Source organism: Bombina bombina, chromosome 1 (assembly GCF_027579735.1).
Source record: "Bombina bombina isolate aBomBom1 chromosome 1, aBomBom1.pri, whole genome shotgun sequence".
In the NCBI taxonomy this organism is placed as follows: Eukaryota; Metazoa; Chordata; class Amphibia; order Anura; family Bombinatoridae; genus Bombina; species Bombina bombina.
In genome coordinates this window covers 415,595,526-415,615,691 of record NC_069499.1, presented here as the reverse complement: position 1 = coordinate 415,615,691, position 20,166 = coordinate 415,595,526, and the positions used below count along the sequence as shown (strand labels likewise).

Here is a 20,166-nt window from a genome sequence, read left to right as displayed (position 1 = left end):
GAGTTTATAAGCATTACATGTACAGGGTTTGTCCGACTCTGCTCATGAAAGAATGTAAAGCAGAAATTGCCAGAAAAAGTAAACTAGAAGTTATTTCATGCTGCTAACTGCTTTGTACCGCAGTGCACTTGCAATGATTCGTGACCAAAATATCCCAAGAGATCTCCTAATAGCCGACTCTCCACAAGCAGTGCAGTAAAGCAGTACTTACCAACAAGTGGGCTAGTGCACAGTCACACATGTATTTAGTGTATGCCCATTTTACAGTAATTACCAAGCTAAAAAGAAAAAAAAATACTCACAATCCTTTATCCATAGATTATATGTAATGCACTCAGTGCTTATATATCCCTATGCTACCCATATGTGTGTACAATGGTAACAGCACTTGTTGCCGAAATTACAAAGCCCCACTCAATGAGAGCAGTTGTACCTCTCACAGGTATGCACATAAACAATAACGCACTGTCAGTTGCTCTTAAACATAATCAAGTTATTAACAAGGCTCAGTACTAGCCAGGCACAAACTTATGATATATGATGTGAGGTGTTCATTAAAGGTTATAGTGAAAACGAGACAGCAGAACAGGAAACACACAAGCACAGCACCAATTCTTCAGTATTCACTAGAGCAAGATTTCAACAGATACTGGCAGCAGCTGAATCAGTACAACTGAACGAACCACTTATATGGCTCGACTTACCAAGCCGTTCTCCCCCCCTTGACCGCAGGTTCACACAAGCGAACATGCAGTCACAATTTATCAAGCAGCGGTCATCAGACCGCTGCTTGACTAACCTGTTCTCCACCTTTTAGGTGGAGAATTTCAATCTCCCCAGTCTTGTCCGTCAGGGGAAGATTGACAGCTCCTGCCCGCGCGTGATTTGCTGTGCGCAGGCAGGGGCTGGGTTACACGCGAGCACAAATTTGCACTTGTGTAAAATATTAAATTTGTATTGCTACCCGCCTCACGAGAGCATGGGCGGACAAGGGGCAAATATGTACACCCCTCTCCGTCATGGATTGATAAATCAAGCTCATAATGTGACTTGTACAGCTAAGCTTAAAGGGATTGTTAGTCACCTTTTTTTTTTTTACTTTGTTTCATTTAAAAGAAGAGGGATTTTTTGTGTGTGTCCTGAACACACCAATGCTATCATGCTTGCTGAGGAGTGTCTCCCAACACCAATAAAACAGAGGCAGTTTCCTTGTCAGCCAGTGAGGATTAGTAGTAAGTACACAACCAATACTACAGTATTAGCTTCAGTTTAAAAATAAACAACTTCATTTCTCAGGCAAAGAAAAAAAAAGAGAGATGCAAAAATGCTGTTTACAGAGTCCAACACTATAAAGATACAAACTAATAATGATGTATTCTTAGTTATATATTTTTAAAAAAAGAAATAAAAATCAGCAATAAAAATAGGAGACAAATTAAAATACTGTCCGTAATAATGATCAGAGCACAATCTCCTGCTGCTGAAATTTGTTTTGCTGAGCTAAATCTGTATTTGATATTAACTGTCACTACAATAATCTCCACCCCATGAAACACAAACAGAATATGCCTGGGCAAAACACTGCAATTAGCACTCAGTAGGAGAGATCTTTTTTTAAACATAACAGCATATTATTATAATTATCACATTCTTAGTTTTAACTGATACCTAATACATGTGAAATAGAGCTAGTTTTTTAGAGGACTGAGCCAGGGCCCATAGGGGAAGCAAGAGAGATAAGGTGTTGAAATAAATCCCAAATGGCTGACAGTGAAAAGTACTGAAAGGAAACTGAGAAGGCAAATGATTAAAAGCCAGTTTCCTATTAGCCCTTACGTGCTATAGAAGCTGGTCACCCACCCAAATGGAGTGACAGAGGAAGGAAAGCAATACACAAACAACTCTTAATAATATAAAACATCAGAACTCATTTACAGATGCCTGTGCTGATCAGGCCTTTCAGCCTAAATCTGGCCTTTTCACATTTTCTTTTGCATGGAAATGTCAGTTTGGAATCAGAGTTTAACATGTTGTTGATCCTAAAATAACTGATGTAAAGAGTTTGTGAGTAAAAACAAAGCGCTCCTAACCTAATACTTTAGCACCAGGCCATAATGCCACTTGTTTGTGTATATATAAACACATCAGGTTAAAGGAATTCTGCATGATTGCACAAACTGTCATCTTCATGTGACCATAAAGCGGCCCAGCTATTACCATTAACTCACCTGAGGTGAAAAAAAGGATGTTATTATAATTGTCATATTAGTGGGACTATAGAAATGGTCCATGAGTTTATTTGGCCCCCAAATCAGTAATCTAAGGCTCAGAGCAGCATATTATGGTGGAACTGATAAATAGTTGTCTCCAGTGCAATGTCCTTAGTATATATTACTCAGCTGTACGTAATAGCAATACAAGCTGATTTAGAAGTGCAGAGGTGTTTATTTATTACCAAACACAGAAACAACATTTTACAAGCTCTATACCTGAGTGAGGACCCAAATGAGATGCATGGCCCTGCAGACCAGTTATATGTCCATGTAAGACAAATCAAATACACTGACCCTGCCAGATAAATCACTGAGTGACCAGATCATATAGATAACAGCTGAAGCCCCCAGTATGCCAAATACATAGCTTAGAACCTATGTCAGATGCAGAGAGCTTGCAGACACATCATGACAGCTATATGTCACGTGAAACAGATCAGATGCATGGAACTTGTGGTCGCTTTATGCCAATTATATGCCCAAGAGAGACACCAAAACAAATACAAGACCCTTTTATTCGCTCATATTAAGCTATATTTATAAATGAGACTTCAGATGAGATATATGTCCCCGCAGCCCATCCATGCCAACTATAGGCCCATATAAAAAAAAGCTGAATCGATTACAAAGCCTCCATTTTATTAACTACATGCCCAAGTGAGACTTAAAGGAGTGTGTCAGGTAAGAGTGGTGAGCCTGGCAGCTGTTCCTGTATGGCAGCAAGGCAGTTAAATGAAAAGGCATGCAGGTGCATCGCACAGTAAAAAGTGAAGAGGTAATCAAGTACTAGACCACAAACAGGCAACACAGACCACCAGTTGGCCAGTGGATAGCAAAGTTGTCCTCCTGCTGTTGCAATCCCTGTTTTTGTCCTGCCCCTTCAGCCCACCCTTTATATTTAATTGTTGCGTTGGCACTATATATCCCCTCTAAATTTCATCTCTCATTTATTATATATATTTAATCGTCCCTATCATATACGGCATATGCCCCACTAATTTTATCCTTCCACCCTATCCTTACATTTCAGCTCAGATTATGGCGAACCTTTTGCTGTAATAACCTTAACTAGCTGCTAACTTAAAAGAAACAGTTATAAGGTGAAGTGGCACATGTATCTGTTTAGGGTAAAATTAACAATAAGTGCACCATCCCTATCAAAGGTTTTATATAAGTATAAAGTTGAAAAACTACATTTTTAAATATGGGTAAAACAGACAAGGAAAAGAGGAACTGTGAAGTTATTTTATGTTATGTTATCTGCAGAATATGTTGCTTCATGTGCTGTATTATGTATATCAGTCATTCTGATAGGGTCAGTCAAATAGTATTCAGATGAGATTGTACAGAACAGTAGAAATTCTGTTACTTCCTTTTTGGTCTCTACATAAAAGACTCAGCCATGGTCTATGAATTCCTACGGGTTATACACTCTGCTAATGTGAGGTCTCTCTGGTGTACAGAGATATTGTCTGCTGGCTCCCAGTCTCCTAACCTTTATTCTCTATTTGACCACAATCCAAGAAAATAGACCAACTGGAGCAGAAATTCACTGAGAACATATTTGAAAAGGGTCTTTTAGAAAAAAAATATGCACACCCAACAAATTACTTTTAATTCAGTCAATACCTTAACATTTGGTGTATACAAGTTCCTCAAGGAAGAGAGGGCAGCAGATAATCCATCCGTGCTATACCCAATCCACAGGGCCTGCAAGGTACTAGAAGAAACACCATTCTTCTTACTTAACCCCTAAAAATAACAAACACATTAAAAAAGGCAAGTAAAACAAATTACATTTAATAAATATTTTATATATAAGGTATTTGTAGCATTGCCATAAAAAATATTCCTAAATCGTAGGTAAATTTAAAAAAAAATACAACTTATTCAACACTTGCAAATTAAAATATGAAGAATTTAATTCAAACTGACAGATAGATAATGAGAGCTAAGTGTAATATGACTGCTATTTCTTAAAACATAAATCAGGTGTGTGACAGTGTTGCGCTCTGTGTTTCAGCAATGTACCACAATACAGTGTAATAAGAAAATAGTCTGAAGATGGTTAAAGAGGCAGTCAACTCTCTGTATCTCTGTCTATTACATGCAGTTATATGAAAATTGGTGTATACTGCCCCTTTACTATTTCTGCAAAAAGTCATTTTCTCCCCCTCTTTCATTGGGGATTGGTCACAGCGAAAGAATCTGTTGTTGCAAACTTTTGTGGAAGGAGAAGAATGTTTAGAAGCCATAATATAAAACAGACAGTCTCCATCAACTGCGCCATTAAAGGGATATAAAACCCAAAAATCTTCTTTCGTGATGCAGCTAGAGCATGGGATTTTAAACAACTTTCTAATTTACTTCTATTATAATTTTTTCTTTGCTCTCTTGGTATATTTTGTTGAAAAGCAGAGACGAAAGCTTAGGAGCCGGCCCATTTCTGGAGCGCTCTATGGCAGCAGTTTTGCAAGAATGTTATTCATTTGCAAGAGCACTAGATGGCAGCACTACTTCCTGTCATGTAGGGCTCCAGATGCCTACCTAGGTATTTCTTTAATACAGAATACCATGGGAACAAAGAAAAGTTGATAACAGAAGTAAATTGGAGACTTTTTATAAAATGGTATGTTCTATCTGAATCACAAAATAACTCTTTTGAATGCTGTATCCCTTTAAACAATGCACATTCTCCACAGCCTGGTAGCAGTAAAGTGTAAGAATAGTACTTATTGCACTACGGAAAGAGTTTTGTCACACACAAAAAACACAACAAGAAAGAACTTCAAGAACGAAAAATAAAATATCCCAGAAAAACTTTAAAAGTAAAAAATAAAATAAAAATATAAAACCCCAAAACCAAAAGAGATACTAACGTTTTCATTCTTTATCATGATTAAAATTCAGTTTATTCAGATTATTCCTGTCTGTGTTCAATGAATTATGGTATTAAGTTTACATATAAATTATATTTATATATTAGATATGACATTTTTTTCAGAACATAGAAATACTACCTTAAAAATGTGAGCTTTAAGAATATGATGTCCTAGTTCCATAGTTTGTTGGCGGTTTAACTTTCCTTCTTGACGCGAAAACATGAATGCAAGAAGGGCATGTCCGCTTCTTAATGTAAGCAAAAAGAGAAAAAAAAGTTGATATTCCCCAAAAAAACATAAGCAAATATCAAAATTTCATTATTGTGGTTTTTAATATAACATGCTGATCTTTGACGTTATCACAGCCCATTCAAATGGAATGAGCTTGCAGGCACATCAAATTACCTTATTTCATCACTTTCTATACACATACATGCTTCCTTATCTTATCTCTGTCTGTATATCAAAGCCCAAAACTAAGACAGAATAATTAAAAATGGTCATTTTACTATGTATATCTCCTACCTCCCACTGGGAGTGTCATTTCTTCTCCTGTCCATTTATAGTATAGGAAGGGATGCCACAGGGAAAAAACAGCTATTTAAAATGCCAAAAAAGTAAAGGAGCTATTTGTAAACAATGTAATACGCTCCAGCAAGTAAAATGGATAATTGAGAACTTAAAGGGACACTGAACCCAAATTTTCGTGATTCAGATAGAGCATTTCTAATTTACTCCTAAGCTAATTTTTTGGTTTAGACCCTGAACAGCACTTGTTTATTGGTGGTTGAATTTATCCACCAATGAGCAAGAATAACCCAGGTTGTTCACCAAAAATGGTCCGGCATCTAAACTTACATTCTAGCTTTTCAAATAAAGATACCAAGAGAATGAATAAAATTTGATAATAGGAGTAAATTAGAAAGTTGCTTAAAATTACATGCTCCATCTGAACCATGAAATAAAAAAAATTTGGTTCAGTGTCCCTTTAAAAGGAGAGGGGGTATTACATTGCACTGTCCCTTTAACTTACATGTCTTGTTAAGCAGACAAAGGTGTGTAATGAAAACACATTCCAGGTTGATATCCCAGTCACTGCTGGGGAATTATATACGGCTGCATGAGTAACCTATGACTGGGATAAAGTGTAAAGTAAATTCAGCCCTACCTACATGTAGAGATGATGGATTTACAGAAGGAAATCAAGTTACACATTATCCTAAAAACCTGTCTAATCTGACAGCTGGATACAGATCATTCATTTTGGTGACTAATATAAACTAACAAGAGTTGTATATGCAAAACAAAGTGACGCATAACCTGGAAAAAACAGTGTAAGTTTGCTCTTTGAGATGGTGGCTACCAAGCTGCAACTTCTTTTGCATTTAACTGACAAGGATGGTCATAACAGAACAGATGAATCAAACACAAATAAGTAAAGGACTATTAAGTTAAGCAACTGCAAGTTTCAAAACACAAATATAAAAAAAGCGGAAAGAAAAAAACAATGACTTGGGATTGTTTGCTAACTGTATCCCAGCAACACTTTATCGATGATTTACAAAAAGAATATCAAGGGTATAATACAAAAAAACATAATATCTAGGGAATTTTAAGCATTTTAAAATATTTTTGCACTACAGTGAGCTATAAATAGTGTAAACTCATCTCTAGATAGTTGTTTTTGTTGTTTTCTAGCTCGGCCTTTCAATATACACAGCTAACGTTGTCTCCAAAAATGAAGTTGTAACATCATTCTGATGCTCCAGAAATTTGCTTCTAGCAAATAAAATTTGTTACAATATTCAGATGTTCCAATAATGGCCGGAAATTGGGCATCTACATGCAGAGATTTTTTTTATTTCTAATTTTAAGGCTAAATCTGAAATGAATAAAGTTGATGAGAAATGGACGTTTTTAAAGTGAAGGTTATTTACGTGTAGCACATTCCTCGTGATCTATGTGTAGCTTATTGTTTACTGTATGACACTCCTTGCTCTTACCGTGGGTCACAAAAAAACTGTGTGCTTTCTCCATCAGCTCTCCAAACAAGCCATTCTCTAAAGGAGGGGTGGCAAAACATTCGGGTCTTGTCTCTCCGTTTGATTAAAAAACAAGAGAGAACCTCCATTCTCTGCTGAAAGTCCTTCCAGTTTTGCTCTCCATAAACATTACCAGCGTTAATGGCTTGGAATATTTGCTCATCAGTCATGGGATGCAGAGATGCTAGAGCCAAATTCAGAATTGGAAGAGCCTTCTCAAATGCTGAATTAGTCATGAACTTCATGTTGCACTGGAGCAAATAGAGCTCAGATAAAGACACTGGCACAACTTTGTAACTGGAACTTTTAATGACCAAATGGCCTTTTTCAAAAAGATCAAGCGTTAACTTCAGGTAAAGATAGGAACCTTGGCTCCTCATTATCAAGTGATCACTCAGCTTGCTTATGTTGCTGGCATCTGTTTTCCCATTTAAAGATATATTGTTCATGATTTCCTGGCTAGTGCTAAATCTGTATTGGATATAGGCACTCAGGTCATTGTAGATGTCTTTGTTCTGGGGGAAATCATCTAAGGAAATCTTGGACAAGGGCAGTGAACTTGTTATTTCCTGCAATTTAAAAAAGAGCACATTTGTTACACATTTGATAGTTTTAGCAGAAATATATATTTTTCTACATAAAATATTCATCTTTGTAACATCTCCCCTTTGTAAGGGGAGAAAAAATAGCTTAGTTTTACCCACTGACTGCTTTTAGAATTATATAATGGTTTCCATTGCCTAAAAATGCATTCAGTAAATTGCCTGGCAGACAAACAAGAGAGAGACACGTAATCGCCAGGATCAACAATGACTTAGAGGTATTTTGGCACATGAAGCAGTAAAACAATAACCCAGCTTGTAGAGGAAACTCAAAAGCTGTAGCACACATTATTGGGTTTTGGGCTAAGCAATTATTCTAATGGAAATTTCTGTAAGATGTGTGCTCCGTTCAGCGAGAACAAATCCCTAATCTTTGGGGAACTGTATTTGCTAATGTTTTTTGTGAATTATTTTATGTACACAAAAGACATCTAGAAAAAAATGGATTAGTATTATGTAGTCTAAGCCAAAATATGCTACTAATATTTATAAATATATTAACAAATGTCTCGGTGTCAAATTGCTAAAGTTATTTTTCTTTTTTTTAACATTTACAACTTGCCAAATTCCAAACACCAAAAAATTTGACAAAAAGGTTTAGTATTCTGTACATTATATACTAGTCAGACATAGGTTCTAGAAAGCTATTAGCTAATTTCTAGGGCTTAGGCTAACATCTCTATACATCTATACCTGGCTCACCAATTAACCTGCTGGAAATATCAATATTGCTGTGAATTCACTTATATCACAAGCACACATAATATAATAATCTGCTCATTAGAAAATGTAAGAAAAACATAAATTATGCTTACCAGATAATTTCCTTTCCATCTGTATGAGGAGAGTCCACAGCTTCATTCCTTACTTATGGGAAATACTGAATCTGGCCATCAGGAGGAGGCAAAGACTTTAAATACCTCCCCCACTCCCCTCATCCCCCAGTCATTCTGCCGAGGGAACAAGGAACAGTAGGAGAAATATCAGGGTATAAATGGTGCCAGAAGAACAAAAAATGTTGGTCCGCCCAACGGAGAAAACAGAAGGGGGCCGTGGACTCTCCTCATGCAGATGGAAAGGAAATTATCTGGTAAGCATAATTTATGTTTTCCATCTTAATAAGACGAGAGTCCACAACTTCATTCCTTACTTGTGGGAAACATATACCCAAGCTCTAGAGGACACTGAATGAAACAGGAGGGTAAAATGAGAGGCGGACCCTATTCGAGGGCACCACAGCCTGCAAAACCTTTCTCCCAAAACATGCGTCAGCCAAAGCAAAAACGTCAAACTTGTAAAATTTTGAAAAGGTATGTGAGGACCAGGTAGCAGCCTTACAAATCTGCTCCATAGATGCCGCATTCTTGAAGACCCAAGATCAAGCCACTGCTTTAGTAGAATGAGCCTTAATCCTCTGAGGAGGCTTATGTCCCGCTGTTTCATAAGCTAAGCAAAAAAATAGACAACAAACAAAGAAGAAGTCTGTCTAAACTCCTTAGTGGCTTAAAGATAGAACTTCAAGGTCCGAACCCCATCCAAATTATGAAGTAACCGCCCTTCAAAGATGAAGGGCTAGGACCCAAGGAAGGAACAAAAAACTCCTGTTTGATGTTGCGATTAGAAACAACCTTAGGAAGAAAACCTAACCCAGTATGAAGAACAGCCTTATCAGCATGGAATACTAGGTAAGGGGGCTCACATTGCAAGGAAGCCATCTCAGATACTCTGCATGCCGAGGTAATAGCCAGTAAAAAGAAAAACTTCCACGATAATATGTTATTGTCAAGGCCCTGCATAGGCTCAAACGGAGCCTTCTGCAAAACCTTAAGAACAAGATTTAAACTCCAAGCAGGAGTGCTAGGTCAAAACACAGGTCTGATTCTAGACAGAGCCTGAACAAAAGACTAAACATCTGGAAGCTCAGCGAGCCTCTTGTGTAGTAAAACAGATAGGGCCGAAATCTGTCCCTTAAGAGCTAGCCGAAAGGCCCTTCTCCAGACCATCCTGGAGAAAAGAAAGAATCCTGGAAACCCTGAGCTTATGCCAGGGAAATCCACGCTCTTCACACCAGAATAAGTAGGTCCTCCACACCTTATTATAGATGCGACGAGTAACCGGCTTACGAGCTTGAATGAGAGTATCAATAACTCTCTCAAAAAAAAACTTTCTTGGCTAGGACTAAGCGTTCAATTTCCACGCAGTCAGCCTCAGAGTATCTAGATTTTGATGAACAAAAGGACCTTGTTCCAACACTTCCCTGCGACAAGGTAACCTCCATGGAGGAAAAGATAACATCCCCACTAGATCCGCGAACCACATCCTTCGCGGCCACGATGGAGCAATCAGTATCACTGACGCCTGCTCCTGTTTGATTCGGGCCACTACACGAGGAAGGAGTGGTAACGACGGGAAAAGGTAGATTAGACTGAACCTCCAAGGCACTGCTAATGCATCTATTAGCTCCGCCTGAGGATCCCTGGACCTCGACCCATATCTTGGTAGCTTGGCATTGAGACGAGATGCCATGAGATCTATCTCCGGCGTCCCCACCTGTTGCATATCTCCGCAAACACTTCGGGATGAAGAGACCATTCCCCCGGATGAAAGGATTGTCTGCTGAGAAAATCCACTTCCCAGTTGTCCACACCTGGAATGTGGATCACTGACAGCGAACAGCTGTGGGCCTCTGCCCACTCCAGAATCTGAGATACTTCCCTCATTACTAGGGAGCTTCTCGTTCCCCCCTGATGGCTGATGTTGTCCGATTGGAATCTGATAAACTGGGTCAAACCCAGAAGGGGCCAAGAATTCAGAGCATTGAAGATTGCTCGAAGTTCCAAGATGTTGAACGGGAGGAGGGATTCCTCTCGAGACCACAGGCCCTGTGCCTTCCTGGCACCTCAAACAGCTCCCCATCCTGAGAGACTCGCGTCCGTAGTCATAATCTCTCAGGATGGTCTCAAGAAGGATATCCCTTGGGACATGTGATCTGGACAAAGCCCCCAGGAGAGCGATTCTCTCGACCAGCTGACCAGAGAAATCTGTTGAGACAGATCTGAATGATTGCCATTCCACTGTCTCAGCATGCACAGCTGAAGAGGTCTGAGATGGAATCTGGCAAAGGGGATGATGTCCATGCAGGACACCATGAGTCCAATTACCTCCATACACCGAGCCACAGATGGCCTGAAGGAGGTCTGGAGGGCAAGACAATTGGTAGTTAGCTTGTAACATCTCTGGTCTGTAAGAAATATCCTCATAGATATGGAATCTATTATCATACCCAGGAATTCCACCCTGGTACTGGGAATAAGAGAACTATTTTCTAAGTTTAGCTTGCATCCATGAGATCGAAGAAGAGAAAGAAGAGCTTTTGAATGGTCCTCTGCCAGATGACAGGACGATGCTTGAACCAAAATATTGTCTAAATACGGCGCCACTGCAATGCCTCTGGTTCTGGCTATTGCGAGCAGAGACTCTAGAACCTTCATAAAAACTCTTGGAGCAGTAGCTAGACCAAACGAAAGTGCAATGAATGGGAAGTGCTGGTCCAGGAACGCAAATCTTAGGAAATTGAAGTGTTCCTTGTGTATAGAGATGTGAAGGTAGGCATCCTTCAGGTCTATCGTGAACATAAATTGTCCTTCCTGGACTTAAGGAAGAATGGACCTTATTGTCTCCATCTTGAACGAGGGGACAGACAGGAATTTGTTTAAACACTTTAGGTCCAGAATTGGATGAAAAGTACCCTCCTTCTTTGGGACCACAAATAGGTTTGAGTAGTATCCCAGACCTCTCTCTGCTGGAGGTACCGGTACAATGACCCCCAGGGCGGAGAGATAACCCACACACCATAGAAAAGCCTCTCTATTTTCTGGCCTTGAAGATAGGTTTGATAAGAGGAATCTGCCCCTGGGAGGATGAGACTTGAAACCTATCCTGTATCCCTGAGCAATTACCTCCAGTACCCATGTGTCTTGCACGTCCCCAAACCAAGCTTCTGAAAAGAGTGACAGTCTGCCCCCTACCAGATCCAAAGCCGGATCGGGGGCCGCCCCTTCATGACAATTTTGACTCGGCGGGCTTCTTATTCTGCTTGGATTTATTCCAGGACTGAGGAGGTTTCCAAGTTCCCTTGGACTGCTCCGGCTTTGCAGAGGGCTGCTGACATTGGGATTTGTCCTAACTGAAGGAACTAAAATTAGGACCTTGTCCCTTAGGCTTGTTCTTCTTATCCTGCAGTAAAAAGGCACCTTTGCCTCCAGTAACTGTGGATATGATAGAGTCCAGGCCTGGACCAAAAAGAATCTTTCCCTTGAATGGGAGGGAAAGAAAGCACAGCACAGCACAGAAAAACCTGAAGCCTTGGCGTTCAGGCGAATAATCTGCATATTTGTATCACAAATAAAAGAATTAGCTACCCTTAATGCCCTAATTCTTTCCAGGATCGTGTTGAGGGGACCCTCCACCTCGATCAACTTAGATAAGGAGTCACACCAGTAGGTAGACACTCCCGCAACCGCAGCAACAGCCGCTGCTGGTTGGAACAAATATCCTGTATGCTGAAACATTTTTCTTAATAGAGTTTCCAGCTTCTTATCCATGGGCTCTTTAAACGACGAACTATCCTCAAGTGGGATAGTAGTGCGTTTAGCAAGCGTGAAGATAGCACCGTCTACCTTAGGGATGGAACCCCACAACTACAACTGAGAGACCGGAACTGGGAACAATTTCTTAAAGGAAGAAGAAGGGGAAAAAGAAGAACCGAGTCTTTCCCATTCACTCTTAATAATGTTCGCCATCTTTACGGGAACCGGGAAAGTCTGTGGTACAAGCCTGTCCTCGTAGACCTTAACTAATTTAGGAATGCAAGGTTCCTCAGGTAATTTAGGCACTGGAACCTCTAAAGTAGCCAACACCTCCTTTAGAAGAAAGCGTAAGTGTTCAATGCTAAACCTAAAGTCTGGATCCTCCACAGCTGGAGGCCTAGAGGCAGCAGATTCCGATCCAGAAAGAGCATCCTTTGAAGTATCAGAGGCGTCTTCATCATCGGATAATCTTGTATCAGATAAATTCAATAAGCTAGTAGATAACCCCTGGAAAGGATAGCAATATTTAAACTTTCGCTTGCGCTTAGCAGTGCGAGGTAAAGCACTAAAGACCGCAGACACTGCCGTCTTTAACTGTTCAGTAAAGTCTGGCGGTAAAAGGTCCCCTTCAGATGGAGGAATAGGAGTGCTATGGGAAGCTGCATGTGTATTAGGAGATGAATGTAGGATGTTCACCTCACGGGACAGAGACTCCTTAGAGGCAGAAGGCTCAGTAGTACTAAACATATTAGCTTTCTTTGATAAGATTACTTTATCAAGGCATGTGGAACATAATTGAGCAGGTGGGTATACTGTGGCCTCCTCACAATATAGACAGGCATTAGTTTTAGGTAAATAGGGAGTACCCTCTAAAGTATCAGAGTCCTCCATAGCTTGCGCTTATAAAATGGACTAAAGACAAAGATAAATTGCATCTGTATACCCCAAATGGCTGGGGCACTCACCACCTTCTATGACCCAGGCCCAAGAGAGAAACCACTTCATCTCCAGACACCGCACAGTCAAGAAGAAGAAAATCACTGTGACCACACCCGGTCACATGGTGGGCCATGCAGGACCGCCCCTGCACCACTAAAAGTGCGCCAAGCCTAACTGGCTGCGCAGTGCTCCAAAGTGAAAGTAAAACCTGTATGTTCCAACATCTGCCTGAGCCACATCTCACACATGTCACAGCATAAACACGATATTAGAAATATGTGATTAATCCCTCCTAATAAATAATCCCCTTCCGGAGACATTAACCCTCGATTACATTCAGATAAAAAAGTGTGACCCTGTCTTCTCGTATTATCAAATGTGTATAAAAAAATTAAGCGATCTTACCGGAATCTATGCAGTGGAACAGAAACACAGCCTCTCAAGTTTGACAGTCTTGTAGCATCGCTCCTGACATGGACTTGAGTGATAGAAGTAGGCAGTGAAACTTGTCAACACCGATTGCTTAGGAGCTGTTAACACGAGCCTGGATGGGTTCGCAGAAAGACTCTCCCTGCATCTCCAGACTCTAACATTTGCCAATGCTCTCACTGAGAGGCTAACAAGACTAATTAAAACTCCTGTCCCATTTCGAAGAGTACTACCCTCCATAAGGAACCTCTGTATCTTCTGGCACTTCTCTGCCAACCTCCTGTGATGAAAGGCAAAGAATGACTGGGGGATGAGGGGAGTGGGGGAGGTATTTAAGCCTTTGGGTGGGGTGTCTTTGCCTCCTCCTGGTGGCCAGGTTAAGTATTTCCCACAAGTAAGGAATGAAGCCGTGGACTCTCCTCATATTAAGATGGAAACTAATCTTACTACATCTTATAAACAGAAGGGCTTGGGGTTTCCCACAATATATATATATATATATATATATATATATATATATTTATATAATTTTCTTAATTGGGACTGAAAGGGACATTTTCTAGTATATTTTATCATATAAATTGATAAATAATATGAAAGAAATAGGACTTTATGCAGGGGATGGAAAACTATCACTACAGATAGCTGGTCAGAGGAAATATAGTAACTCTCAAAGTTAAATATACGAAAAAGCCTAATTTCCCATACGTCTTCTAGTGCTGGACTAATGGCAATTTCAAGCCCCGTCTGTAGAATAAGTCAGGTGAGAATATGTTAAAGGGATATAAAGGTACAAGGACATGTAAGAGTATTTTATTATTGCACCAGTGCATGTATTTAACTATGGGATATGATCACAATCCTTTAAAATGTTTATCAAATTATTTTTCTACAAAATACAAACATTTAAGTGTATGGGGATTTCTGCAGATAAATCATTTGATAAGATTGTCTAAAGGATTGTGTTGGACCATTATGGTCTTGACTATAAGTGGTGCAGTATTTTTCTTATTTTTTTTTTTTGCTAGAGTTAAGCTTTTTGTGCTAGTCGGGTTGTGTTCGTATTACAAGTTTAAAAAAAAATCGTATTTTGCGCTAGATGTAACCCGAATAGCGTCAAAAACTTGATATGCATGTATTCCCCCATAGAAATCAATAAAGAAAAAAAAGTGGGAAAAAAACCTAACACACCCAAAATCACGCAAGCTCCATTGCATTTTTGCATTCCCCAAATGGAGAGAAAAAATTGTTGAGAAAAACACCTATCACGCAAACAACATAACATATTTGCATTAGCAAATGTGAAATATTTATAGTAAATACATATGTTTTATCATGTTTTCCTCTACTTAATGGCAAAGGGCTATAATGCACTTATAAATATATGTTTATATATGTGTACATATATATTAATGTTTTTATGTGTGTATATATGACTGTAAATACATATATACACATTTAAATAAATTAGTATATATGTACACACACATATATATATATATATATATATATATATATATATATTTACATACAAATGCATCTTTAGCTATGTATATGTATGTGTCTCAATGTTAAAGCCATTTGCCTGCCTTTTTTTTTCTAACAACCAAGATCTCATATCTTTGAGCCCTTTATAGCTTTTTTGTGCAATATTTTCTTAATTTTTTTATTAGACAGTCTTAATGTGAATGTAAGTGTGCTATGTAATGTATTTTTTAAGTGTTTTGTGCAACTTTTTAGTTTTGGAAAACAGTTAACCACAGCTCTAAAATTGTGGTAAGGATTAAAGCATAAATGGTGATTGCAATCAAGATCTCGCTCTACTTAAAATATCAGCGCAATGAAAATGGCTCGCAATAACACAATTACATTAGCGCAAAACGGTTTACCCCTCACTTGTAATCTTTCCATATATGTTTAACCCCTGAAAAAACATAGTTAAAGGGACATGAAACCCACTTTTTTCATGATTTAGATAGATCATACAATTTTAAATAACTTCCCAATTTACTTCTACTATCTAAATTGCTTCATTCTCTTGGTATCCTTTGTTTAAGAAGCAGCAATGCATTACTTGGAGTTAGCTGAAAGCCAATGGCAAGATGCATATATGTGAAGCTCCCAATCAGCAGTTTCTGAATCTACCTAGGTATACTTATAAACAAAGAATACAAAGTGAACAAAACAATATTAGTTATCAAATTGTAAAGTTCTTTAAAATTACATGCTCTGAATCATGAAAGAAAAAAAAAAGGGTTTCCCTTTAAAGTTAACTCCAAAGCAGGAATGCACTACTGGGACCTAGTTGAACACATTTGTTGAGCCAATGACAAGAGACAAATTTATGTAGCCACCAGTCACCAGAAGTGCATAGTTGAGACCATGGATTTGTATTTATGTTTTTCAATAAAGAATACAGACAGAACAAAGTAAGTTTGAGAATAGAAGTAACATGTTCTGAGTCATGAAGTTTAATTTTGACTTTTTATGTCCCTTCAAGATAAACCCCAGCAGCGTTTCTTTGTCTTCATCCCTAAACATAAAAAAGCCTTTTTATGAGTTTTAAAACAATAAAGATCAGCGTTGATGCAAACATCTCTCTCCAGTTTAACAGAAACAGGCTTCACAGACATGTTAAGACAGGCCGGTCTGGTGAGTCAGGCACCGGTACAGCACATAACCTAGTCCTGACCTTTCTCTCCACTAGCAAATGGGTGTAAATAAGCAAGTTAATAGGTGTGTTTGGTTATTTACTGTAAAATAGACAGTTTACCTGAAAATTAGCCCGCACTGTCATTATTAGCTTTATCCAGGGAGGGAACAAGGAAATGATTTTAGTGACAAAAGATGCAATGGTATCTCCATAATCCGGTTTATGAAATTCAGCCTCATTTAAACCATCAACCAAAATAATGAATTCTTCCTCAGGGATTTTTCTGTCTAGAGATAAAAATATTACAAAGAGCTATAGAATGAAGTCATGTAAGTCAGTTTACATGTGCATTGCACACCATTATTATAGGAGAACAGAATTTAAGACATTTCCTGTTTGAACTGTTTGGGGTATTTATTTTGCAAGATGATAACATATAATATATGAATAAATACCCAATCAACTGCAGGCATGCTTACAGCGAACTATGGATCGACAGGCTGTGCCAATTCAAAATTATTTGGCACAAATTAAAGTTCTCTAGCCAGCGAATGCATAAATGTATGCTCCTTTTAAAGGAACAGTAAGCTGTTTAATTTTTTTACCTTTTATAAGTAGTGTGTGGTTTACAGATAGTTTATATCTATAAAGGACATGTATAGTTGCCATATTAAAATCCCCTCAAGTACAGATCAACAGGCCGCCATCAAGAGTTTTTTCTATTGTGAATGTGTTCTCTCACTGCATGGCTTCCTGAAACAGACAGGTCACACATGTGCACTCACATCATTCAACTAGACACCCACTGTGATTCCCTTCATGTGCCAGGTTGACGGATGAAAGTGGGGGCCGGCTGCTTCAGGTAGCTATGCAGACAATCAACCTGGCACTATAGAAAAAACTGGCCAAGCTTCAGAAAGGAGTGTGGACTCACACAGGAGGGGAGTTAAAAGGTATGATACTCTTTTCATATGGCATTTTAGATTGATGAAGTCCAGCTACCAACAGCATGTGTACATCATATCTACAATAGTTATGAAACTCCTAAAAACACTGGAAAGATTTACAAGTCTTTAGAACTGAAAGGGACTGGCCTTCATTAGAGGCTAGAAATGAGACGTTGTGCTGAGATAATACACATAATGAACAAAGCTCAAAAGCAAAGAAAATTCTGCTGATACAATAACATTAGATATTTAAGATTCTTAAAAGTTATGAAACAAGTTATACAGGCTACTTTTTAATATCAATTTCACTGTAGATTTAATGCTTTCTAAAACTGATGCATAGTGTTCTTACATATGGTTCAAAACAATAATATACTAGAAACATGTTTTTTCTTTATATATTTCCCCATAATTTGTTTAGACGGAATATATCCCGCAAACCCTGATTCCAGTGCCAGTACCTCGCCGTAGACTTATCAATGGCTCCAGGACACCTCGTCTAAAAGCGGAGATTGGGTCTTGGACGCAGGATCGGAGGCTGAGCATACTCTGCAGTTGAGGTTCCCTAATTAAAAGCTCCCTGTAGGATGTCAGCTGAGGCGAACGGCATAGTAACGCCGCCACACTGTGCACAAACTCTGGAACCAGGCAAGTGTAAGTGTTGTCAGCTTGACAATAATGATAAGCAACAACCTGAAAGGAAATAATCAGACAGTCAGCACAAGTCACGAGTCCTGGTACAAATTTACTAGATTCTTTCACCAGTGGAAGCTGGGGATAAACAGGGTAATGTGTTTTACACCATAAACCAGCTAAAAGATGAATACCATGAACAAAATATAATGACCTGTTTAAGGAAAAAATATTTTGAACAAATATTTACAACAATATGACATAAAGTAGCACATACGCATAAACAGAAATAAATATAAGCAAGCCCAAATATATGCACCAAGAATTGATCAAATCTTTTGACTTACAATTTATACAAAATATTTATAAGGCTGTGGCTTAACCCCTTGGCTGACAGAATGGGTAAAAACAATAAAAACAGCTACCTTTGAAGCCAGTTGCTTCACTGTATCATCCATCATTTTGTGATGCTCAGGGGACTCATGGGAGCCTGTAGTTTTCATGGTGCTTGTGAGTGCTGATGTTTGAGAGAGAGGGATATCCGGACTAAAATCAGTACCTATTTCAATAAGGAATCAATAAGAAAAAATGGTTAAAACGTAAGAAAAAAAGTGGGAATCAATAACCAGAGGAAGCAGGATTCAATCCAGAACAAAATAAACTCCTGGCACTGCTACATTGGCACTGAATATATTTGGTGACAGGGTAAAAAAACACATCGTTTTTACACTTTGGATTTCAGGGAGGTTCAAAATGCATAGTAGCTACAAATCTAAGACAGGGGTGACCAAAGCTTTTGTGCCCAAAGTGGTGATTATCTTCTAAAATAAATACACAGTGAAAGTGGCAAGCAGTATGGAGCATGCCCAGGGGCAGAATCGCTACATGACAACTTGTGTTTGTGTGAAAACATGGGCAAAAATACCAAGGCTCACCATGCCTGGACTCAAATATATTTATGGTACAGATACAGTTATGTTACTGAAATTAAAGACAGAAATGGCTATATGTGACTTCTCAGCTGGCAAACAGAGCTTACTGAAAAGCTTTTATTTGTTTACAGTACTAGACATTTCCTGGCACTTGCAGCAAAGTACCTCATGACTTACCAGAAAAAAAAAGTTAGCTACAAAACCTGTCTACATCATATCAATCCTTTAAGGAAGTTAGAAAGGGGAAATGGGATAATAACAGTCATAGATCAACTCTTCCACATCAGGGCTAGAAAAACTCTGCAGAGCTGTAAGAAAGATGGTGCAGGAATTTGCCTCCCTAGAGAAGAGGTGAAGGATCACTGGTAAAATGTGAAGGAGCAGGTCGCTCTTACTTTTTACTGCAACGGAACTTATTGTCTATCAAATATTCATTTTATAGCTCAACCATTTGTCCTTTAGCAAATCATCTAAGGATTAATCAAACATTTGTGAAAAACTGATACTGTGGTATCTATTGCACATTGGCTGATAGGGACAACTCCTACAGAATAATAAATTGGCTTACACAGTATAGGAAAATCTAATTAAAAAAAGCAGCACTGTAATAAATTATGACATATTAACTTTTAGATGGAAACAAGATTGTTTGAGACCAGCATTTCTTTAAGAACAGAGTTAGAAAACTCTGTACTATTCAGATAATGTATGTGATATGTTTACTGCTGCGTGGACATCAGCAGTTTGCCTGTGAATGGCTGAGTTAATTTACCATAAAACTTGTATTACACATACTAAAAATAAACATTGTAATATCCTTTCATTATTTCTTTGCCTACCTTTCTTGCAGTTTAACTCTGAAATCTGTATCTAGCCCCTTTCTCCAGGAAAGTTGCAGGGCATACTGGAGAATCCAGCACCCCAATACTGCAACATTCTACACATTATTTGTTTTATATGTGCAGGAGTTTGATTTCTGTCCTTAAAGGGACACTAAACCCATTTTTTTTCTTTCCTGATTCAGATAGAGAATGCAATTTTAAGCAACTTTCTAATTTACTCCTATTATCAATTATTTTTCGTTCTCTTGCTTTCTTTATTTAAAAAGCAGGAATGTTTAGCTTAGGAGCTGGCCCATTTTTGGTTGAGAACCTGGGTTATGCTTGCTTATTGGTGTAAGCAAGCGCTATCCATGGTGCTGAACTTAAAATGGACCAGCTGGTAAGCTTTACATTCCTGTTTTTT

The 20,166-nt window shown here is 38.6% G+C and overlaps 1 protein-coding gene across 3 annotated transcripts in view; it reads right to left on the bottom strand.

The window, feature by feature from the left end:
- The window catches only part of TANC1 (tetratricopeptide repeat, ankyrin repeat and coiled-coil containing 1), a 439,674-nt gene that overhangs the window by 145,297 nt on the left and 274,211 nt on the right, over positions 1 to 20,166 (bottom strand). For all 3 annotated transcript variants that reach the window (XM_053698331.1, XM_053698330.1, XM_053698332.1), the window contains 6 exons: positions 18,415 to 18,548; positions 17,818 to 18,049; positions 16,530 to 16,696; positions 7,159 to 7,766; positions 5,294 to 5,402; positions 3,903 to 4,025 (listed from right to left, as the gene is read on the bottom strand). In XM_053698331.1, the coding sequence (XP_053554306.1) occupies positions 3,903 to 4,025; positions 5,294 to 5,402; positions 7,159 to 7,766; positions 16,530 to 16,696; positions 17,818 to 18,049; positions 18,415 to 18,548 (1,373 nt within the window). The remainder of the gene's footprint in view (positions 1 to 3,902; positions 4,026 to 5,293; positions 5,403 to 7,158; positions 7,767 to 16,529; positions 16,697 to 17,817; positions 18,050 to 18,414; positions 18,549 to 20,166) is intronic.